Source organism: Salvelinus namaycush, chromosome 35 (genome assembly GCF_016432855.1).
Source record: "Salvelinus namaycush isolate Seneca chromosome 35, SaNama_1.0, whole genome shotgun sequence".
Lineage (NCBI taxonomy): Eukaryota > Metazoa > Chordata > Actinopteri > Salmoniformes > Salmonidae > Salvelinus > Salvelinus namaycush.
In genome coordinates, this window is record NC_052341.1 from 18781812 (window position 1) to 18790913 (window position 9102).

Below are 9102 nucleotides of genomic sequence, written 5' to 3' on the forward strand. Positions count from 1 at the left end.
GCTCGCATTGATGTGCCATCCTGGATGAGCTGCACTACCTGAGCCACTTGTGTGGGTTGTAGACTCCGTCTCATGCTACCACTAGAGTGAAAGCACCGCCAGCATTCAAAAGTGACCAAAACATCAGCCAGGAAGCATAGGAACTGAGAAGTGGTCTGTGGTCACCACCTGCAGAACCACTCCTTTATTGGGGGTGTCTTGCTAATTGCCTATAATTTCCACCTTTTGTCTATTCCATTTGCACAACAGCATGTGAAATTTATTGTCAATCAGTGTTGCTTCCTAAGTGGACAGTTTGATTTCACAGAAGTGTGATTGACTTGGAGTTACATTGTGTTGTTTAAGTGTTCCCTTTATTTTTTTGAGCAGTGTATATAATATGCATATCAAATATTACTTCACTCTACAACCAGTCCCATTCCTATTGAATGTGAGTCAACAGGAGAAATAAAACACACTTGTGAAATAACACTCATACAATGTTTATATTTACAGTAGTAAGAAGTGCACCAAGTACCAGCAAAGAACAGAAGACATATTACTCTAACAACTGTTCTTAATAACCTGAACTAGCTCATGAAAATTACCTCCACTTTTGCAAAACATAATTATACATACTGTGGACTTGGCTCCCGTGACAAACCATATAATCGTTGTTTTAGAGCAGACATACTTATGGTGACATTATCCTAAGCATTACCGTTCGAGGTCAGAGGTTAAGGAAAGAAAAGGCTGAGGTTGATTGGCTGCTGGTGGGCGTGAGGTTGCACGTGGGCGTTGTATCACTGTTGTCATCGAGGCAGAGTAACGGTGTGTTTGTAGGGCTAATGCTCTTCATTTCAACTCTCAGACGTTCCGTCCCGTCTCTCTTTTCCGCCTCAGGCTCCATGTCTCCATTCCTCTCTGTAAGGGCTGATGGGCACACAGACTTCCCTCTGGTCACCAGCTCCATGCCACTGAACAAAGTGAGTCTGCCCCCACAGGGCTGCTCAATCTTGGGGTCCTTGAGTCGGATGGGGTACCTCTCTGTATGGAGCTCTGGATCTTTAACTTTAAGATCTGAGGTGAGCTGGGTCTCACCAGTCCTGAACCCAGTCTGACTTTCCACAAACTCTTCATCCTGAGTAGCAGACCTATCCTCATCATCATGGTTGTAATTTAGTAACCTCTCAGATGTACCCCTTTGGGGCCAGCCCAGGTCAGGTACGGGAGGGGGGTGAGTTCGCCCCCTAGGTAAGAGCTCAGGTTCTCTCCTTCTATGATGGTTAAGGACCGTGGTGTCACCTGGGTGTGTTTGCAGTAGAAGTGCGGGACATGTGAGAGTAGGGGGCTGGTCCGAGGAGGATGAAAGAACAATACTGGCTGCTGCTGCATCACGTCTGGCACCACTGATTGGCACGCCCATCAGAGCCTCAAATTGACGAAGGATCTGGAAGGCAAAACCATTCTTTTTTTGTTTTTACAATACAAAACTAAATATGTGCTCATAAACCATCATCGTAGATCATCATCTTAGATTTTAACTCCCATGCTCCCTCTGGTTTTACATGATTTATTGTTATAAAAGTTAATAACTAGATTGTTATTATGTGTTACCTTGGTGGCCTTGTTGGCTACAGCCCCTGGGGATTCCTCACTCAGATGGGCCAGCCTCCTCTGGGTCGCCCCGAAGATTTGCTCCAGAGACAGCAGATCAGAGATCATGAGACAGGCCACGGCACACAGAGCCCTCTGGGGGGTACGAGGGAAACGGCACATTCTCACATATTTGATATTTGAAATCGTGTTTCTTTTTCAAGAAAAATCTGGTCAAAAATATCAGCACATTCCGACAGTCAATTGACTGTACCATCTGGACAGTCTGTGATGGGTCCTGCAGTCTTCGAGAGAGCAGCTCCACCACCACCTCACAGTTTAGAGTGGAACACCTGCAGACAAAGGGGAGGGAATTAAACCATATCCAAAAGACACTGGACAAAAATCAAGGTGAAGGTAGAGAGGAATAAGGGTTGAATGTTGGTCAGTACTAACTCCTTGATGAAGTGCTGGCTCTCCTTTCTGGACAGGAAGACCTTGGAGCCCTCAGTTATTCTGCTGATTAGCGCCATCTCCTGGCCACAGTCCCCTAACTGCATGGCCTCCACCCTGACAGAGAAAGATGGATGAGGGAGAAAAAGGGAGACTCAGAATGGTTGACTCATTTAGTATTTTGACGGTGAAGACGTATTATATCATTTAATATTCTTTTTGACTCACCGTTCTGATTGGTCCCCGAAGCTGTCCCTACTGGCTTCCGATTGGCTCCCGGTGCCATACGACTTGCTGCTCCCACCCCCTGAGGCCTGGCTGTGGTCTGCGTTCCCCTGAGATGAGTTGTGGGAGGAGCTATGGCCACTGTTAATCTCCTCCCAGCCCCCTCCCACCTGCTCTGGACACCCCTGGGAAACTGAGGTGGATGAGAGAGAAGGAACTGGCCATATGTAACAGCCTAATGATCTATCCGCAATATAACAGTCGATTTAAAAAACCCAACAAACCTCTGGGTCTGTGAGGAGGCACAGTGTAGGCATATGCTGGCACTGCCACCTCTACAGGGCCTGAGGGTACCACCACCGCCTGGTAGTGGTTGTCATGGAGACGGATACCCTGTAGTTCTGTTGGGGGCAGGACCGCACTGGCCACAAACTCAGTAGCCTTATGGATCTTGTCCATCAGGGTCTCGCCACCTGCCGGAAATAGAAAGCAATATAAGAGACAGACAGCACATGGATTTGACTGGATGCATTTGAAATGTATTCCAAAAGGGCTACTTGTTATCTTCTTCCCTGGGCTGTATCCAAACCCCTGCATTCTGGATCCATGGGCAGACTCCGACCCGATGCCTGGCAGGAAAGAGAGAGAACCCAGACCTCAGCAATCAAAGACAACCATTGTCTCTCTACCTTTCTCCACTCTCTCTTCCGATCCACTCCCTCTTTCCCCCGTCTCTTCCTCTCCCTCCATCTCTTCTCTTCCACCCTCCATTTTTCTTCATCAAACTCTCTGTCAGAAGGATTGGGTTAACTTGATTGTAATCAATTCAGTAGCCAGAGGTCTGTCATTAGTAGCAGTATTAGGGCAGAGATAGTGTCCCCCAGGGCTCGGTTCTAGGTCGTCTCTTCTCTCTATATATCAAGTCACTCGGCTCTGTCATATCCTCACATGGTCTCTCCTATCATTGCTACGCAACTACTTTTCTCCTTCTCCTTTTATGACAACAGGTGGCAGCACGATTCTCTGCGTGCCTGGCAGATATCTCAGCTTGGATGTTGGCCCACCACCTCAAGCTCAACAAGAAGGAGCTGCTCTTCCTCCCAGGGAAGGCCTGCCCGTTCAAAGACCTCTCCATAACAGTTGACAACTCCACGTGTCCCCCTCCCAGAGTGCAAAGAACCTGGGCATGACCCTGGACACCATGTCATTCTCTGCAAACATCAAAGCAGTGACTCACTCCTGCAGGTTCATGCTCTACATCCGTAGAGTACGACCCTACCTCACACAGGAAGCAACGCAGGTCCTTATCCAGGCACTTGTCCTCTCCTGTCTGGACCACTGCAACTCGCTGTTGGCTGGGTTCTCCGCTTATGCCATCAAACCCCTGCAACTTATCCTTAACACTGCAACCCACCTTGTGTTGAACCTTCCCAAGGTCTCCCATGTCACCCCGCTCCTCAGCACACTCCACTGGCTTCCAGTCAAAGCTCGCATCCACTACAAGACCATGGTGCTTACCTACGGAACAGCAAGAGGAACTGCCCCTCCCTACCTTCAGGCTCAAACCCTACACCCCAACCCGAGCACTCTGTTCTGCCACCTCTAGTCTTTTGGCCCTCCCACCCCTACAGGAGGGCAGCTCCCGGTCAGCCCAGTCCAAGCTCTTCTCTGTCCTGGTACCCCAATGTTGGAACCAGCTTCCTTCTAAAGCTAGGACAGCAGAGTCCCTGCCCATCTTCCAAAACAATCTGAAACCCTACCTCTTCAAAGAGTATCTTAAATAATCCCACAGCACCCTGCCTCGCACCACCTCCTCACCACTTAACTTTTTTTCTCCCCTTTACTAGTTCTGACCTCACTGATAGCTACTTTATTGAGGAACATCTTACTATGACTGAGACGTGGTTGTCCCACCTAGCTTTCTTAAGATGAATGCACTAATTGTTAGTAGTGCTGGATAAGAGCACCTGCTAAATGACTAACATGTAAATGTAAGGTAGACATGCAGAACATGGAATAACAACAATATAATGTACTCACCCATGTTGGGCATGGCTAGTTTGCTGCTCTGGGGAGAGGCTGTGCCTGAGAAAAGTAACCTGACTATGTCCTGGAGACAGATAATGACAGGATTAGCATTGTGTGTGTGAGATACACAAAGGGATAGTGATTGGCTTAGACATTGTCTCTCATTCTCTTGGCCACCTGTGCTGTGGCCCTCACTTTCTGATACAGAGCAATGCCATGGATGGGATCAGGGGGACCACTGTAAACTGAAGGGAAAAACACAGATTCAGTAGAACACTCATGGCTCTCTGAAATGCTACTGTCGTAAATAGAAAGATGAAATGGAGACAGTGAGGTGTGTTAGTGGTCATATCATCATCGTCATGTTCATCATCTCACCTGAGGCCTGCTGGATGAAGGTGGAGTTCCGTCTAAGTTCTGTCAGAAAGTGAGGCGATCCGTGGCCACAGAGATGGACGAAGACCTTCAGAACCTGGAAGGACAGAAACAATGGAAAGGGAAGAGGGATAAGGCTCAGGAGGAACAGATTAATACATTATATTATTTATGGTGAAGATTAGCTGCATTCTTCTACATGATTCCTCTTCAGCCTCAGTTAACAAACTATGGTAAAATTCAGTGTTTGGGGTTTCTTAATGCAGGTGAAAGCCTGCTAACCTGGCTAGCTGAGCTCACCTTTATTTTGACATGGCAGGATTCTACCTCCAGCCTCTTCAACAGGTACTCCAACAGGAACTGACCACACCCAGTGGACTCCTGGGAGATTTCTACACGGCCAGGAGGATAAAGGATGCATACTGTACTGTCTTTGGGTTGACATTGAAAAGAGGTGAATCTTGCTAAATGATCTTTCATATCAGAACACAGTACTGTATCATCATACAGTGGGAGGTGATGGGGTTAAAAGGATACTTCCGATTTCTTCAAAGAGGTAGCTAGGACAAGGCGATTCATCATCTACTGTTGCTTTCATCAGAATGGGAACCTGAGAGGAGAGATCATCAGGCATGGATTGGCCAACAGGTGAACCTCAGAATAACGTTAGACCATTTAGCAAGGATTGCTGCCATGTCATCATTTTTGGCCTCATAGCAAATAGCACAAACAGTGTGATACAGTGTGGGAAGAAAAATATCAACGGACTGTAGAGCTCAAGTCTGGTAGAAGTCTCGTCTGATGATGACATACGAACTGTTCAGAGTGTGATGTCATAATGTGCTATCATGCTAACGTTCGCTAGGCTGCTGTGGTGGTACAGTAAACAGAGGGCGTAATGGGATATACAAAACGATTTACTGTTTCCCTAAAACGTGACATATACACACACATCAAAATATTATTTCCAAGTGTTTATATTTGTAAATAGCACCTACTTTTTGAAGGAAAGACAGTCGTTCCATGAATGTTGCCATGGTTTTGCAATATTGACTAGACGCGGCACGTCTCTTCTTCTTTGAGGTTTATTGGCAGACTACACTCAAAGTGTATTGCCGCCACCTACTGTAAAGGGTAGTAAAAAATCCCCCAAAACAAAATATGTTTTGAATGAACAAATTCACACTAACTACCAAAAACACTAACCAAATTCACGCTACTACCCTGAATTTCAAACAAAAAAAACTGTACTCCAGTCGGATTTAAATGTCTATTCATATTCTGGAACCTGAGAGGGGGAACCTCTTCATTCAGGACTCCCTGTAACATTTCGGCTGTAAAGCCCTGGAGATCCAGAAATATATTTGTGACTTCACAATGATGTCTAGCTTCTTAGATTTGATATTAGATAGACTAGTGAAAAGTATCACTTGCGCTATAAACGCAACAAAGTTCACCTTTTTCACTGTTAGTGCGTCGGATCCTTCTCCTGCATGACATTCACTGCAGACTGGGACACACTACCATCTCATCTCTACTCACTTCAGTATTTCCACTGCCTCCACATAGGAGACATGCTGAATAGCTCTGATCCTAGCTACCGCGACATCCTTCATTCTTCATCCTTACAGGGAACTCGGGAACGTGATTCCTATCACAATTACACAACGACATGCGTCTGCACATCGCTTCCTTGGCACAGACACGGAAGGCGATGCCTATAATAACAGGTAGCCAATCAAACAACCATGGGTAGGATTTATACGATACCATTGGTCCAATACTTTTGAGTTAGGGTACCTATTGGCGAATAAAAAATATCATATTCCCTTTTCTCCATAGATTAATTTGCAAATTAACAAATCACGTTCGTAGATTACTTGCGTGTCATTTCCTGATTCAGAGTCAACAACAAACATGTCGCTGTCCATGGTTTGGATAATCCAATGGTTTGAGTAAATCTTTTTCTACGACTGCATTTTATTTCTATGATACTATGCTAATATTGTACAAGTGCTAATGCTACGGCATTACATTGTTATTCAAATATTTTCCTTGTTTTTCCACCGTCAAAAAGTATTGATCAAGTCTGGAAGAAACGTGTGGACTCCAGTCAGGAGAAGATGAGATGTCCCAGTGTTTCCCCTACCATTGTTTAACCGGGGTGGCCCGCCAAGGAATTTGTCTTGTGGCCCTGGATGATGCTTTGGGGGCCTTTGTTCCTCACCAAGAAAAACAATCAAGGGGAAACACTGCCTTGACCAATAATGTATATAGTCTAACCAGCGCAATCATCCTCCAACAGAAGTTTGATCTAAATACTGACTTTTGAATATCATGTCCTCAGGCTGCAGCTTATGGGAAGTGTGTGACAGCTACTACCACAGGCAGACAGGAGCTGAGAAAGGACCTGTGTGGTAAAGAGTTTGATACTCTAAAGACTTGCTTTGTTACAGCAGTGAGTGGCATATTACAGGTGTTCCATCATTTTGTATAACATTTTGTCTGTCTTTGATGTATAAATTCAATTGACTTGATCATCTTATTGTCTTGCAGGCCAAGAAGGGAGTGAAGTAGACCATTCCGCCCAACACGTCTCTGCTGGACATATAGTGCATTCTGCTGGACATATAGTGCATTCGCAAAGTATTCAGGCCCCTCCCATTTTCCACATTTTGTTACGTTACAGGCTTGTTCTAAAATGGATTAAATATTTATTTTCCCTCATCAATCTACACAAAATACCCCATAATGTATTTTACCCCATTTTTCTCTCCAATTTTGATCTTGTCTCATCGCTGCAACTCCCCAACAGGCTCGGGATGCGAAGGTCGAGTCACGCGTCCGCCGAAACATGACCCGCCAAACAGGGCATTTCTTAACACTCGCCCGGCATTTCTTAACACTTGCCCGCTTAAACCGGAAGCCAGCCACACCAATGTCCCGGAGGAAACACCATTCAACTGACTACCGTGGTCAGCCTGCAGGCGCCCGGTCTGCCACAAGGAGTCGCTAGAGTGCGATGAGCCAAGTAAAGCCTCCCCGGCCAAACCCTCCGCTGACACGGATGACGCTGGACCAATTGTGCGCCGCCCTATGGGACTCCTGATCACGGCCGATTATGACACAGCCTGGGATCTATCCCGGGTCTGTAGTGACACCTCTAGCACTTTAGACCACTGCGCCACTTGGGAGGCCCAAATGTTTGCAAATGTATACAAAAAAAATAAATGTAATACCTTAATTACATAAGTATTCAAACCATTTTCTATGAGACTCGAAAATGAGCTCAGGTGCATCCTGTTTCCATTGATCATCCTTGAAATGTTTCTACAACTTGATTGAGTCCACCTGTGGTAAATTCAATTGATTGGACATGATTTGGAAAGGCCTACACCTGTCGATACAGTGCATTGGCAAAGTATTCAGACCCCTTGACTTTTTCCACATTTTGTTACGTTACAGCCTTATTCTAAAATGTATTAACCATTTTTTCCCTCTCATCAATCTATACACAATACCCCATAATGACAGCAAAAACTTCCCACAGTTCCAACCAGTGCAGTTGGTCTCACAGTTGACAGTGCATGTCAGGACAAAAACCAAGCCATGAGGTTGGAGGAATTGTCCGTAGAGCTCCGAGACATGATTGTGTCAAGGCACAGATCTGGGGAAGGGTACCAAAAAATTCCAGCAGCATCGAAGGTCCCCAAGAACAAAGTGGCCTCCCATCATTCTTAAAAGGAAGAAGTTTGGAACCACCAAGACTCTTCCTAAAGCTGACCGCCCGGCCAAACTGAGCAATCGGGGGAGAAGGGCCTTGGTCAGGGAGGTGACCAAGAACCAGATGGTAACTCTGACAGAGCTCCAGAGTTCCTCTGTGGAGATGGGAGAACCTTCCAGAAACCCAACCATCTCTGCAGCACTCCACCAATCAGGCCTTTATGGTAGAGTGGCCAGACGGAAGCCACTCCTCAGTAAAAGGCACATGACAGCTCGCTTGGAGTTAGCCAAAGGGCACCTAAAGGACTCTCAGACCATGAGAAACAAGATTCTCTGGTCTTATGAAACCAAGATTGATCTCTTTGGCTTGAATGCCAAGCGTCACGTCTGGAGGAAACCTGGCACTATCCCTATGGTGAAGCATGGTTGTGGCAGCATCATGCTGTGGGGATGTTTTTCAGCGGCAGGGACTGCGAGGCTAGTCAGGATCGAGGGAAAGATTAACAGAGTGAAGTACAGAGAGATCCTTGATGAAAACCTGCTCCAGAGCGCTCAGGACCTCAGACTGGCGAAGGTTCACATTCCAACAAGACAACGACCCTGAGCACACAGCCAAGACGATGTAGAAGTGGCTTCAGGAAAAGTCTGAATGTCCTTGAGTGACCCAGCCAGAGCCCAGACTTGAACCCAATCGAAAATCTCTGGAGAGACCTGAAAATAGCT

At 46.2% G+C, this 9102-nt stretch overlaps 1 protein-coding gene across 2 annotated transcripts; it reads right to left on the reverse strand.

Annotated features, from left to right (window-relative positions):
* Positions 1–340: 340 nt before the first annotated feature.
* Positions 341–6281, reverse strand: LOC120030084 (AP-4 complex accessory subunit Tepsin-like). Of its 2 annotated transcripts, XM_038975421.1 has the most exons (14): positions 6114–6281; positions 5655–5781; positions 5194–5266; positions 4957–5048; positions 4660–4753; positions 4459–4526; positions 4294–4363; positions 2811–2882; positions 2538–2726; positions 2257–2446; positions 2032–2145; positions 1850–1928; positions 1597–1731; positions 341–1429 (listed from the first exon to the last, which is right to left on the reverse strand). In XM_038975421.1, the coding sequence occupies exons 2-14, from the start codon at positions 5691–5693 to the stop codon at positions 710–712; spliced, it is 1935 nt and encodes a 644-aa protein (XP_038831349.1). In that variant the 5' UTR covers positions 5694–5781; positions 6114–6281; the 3' UTR covers positions 341–709. The 2 variants fall into 2 exon arrangements, with proteins under 2 accessions (XP_038831349.1, XP_038831348.1); XM_038975420.1 differs by having other exon boundaries at positions 2538–2882.
* Positions 6282–9102: the final 2821 nt, after the last annotated feature.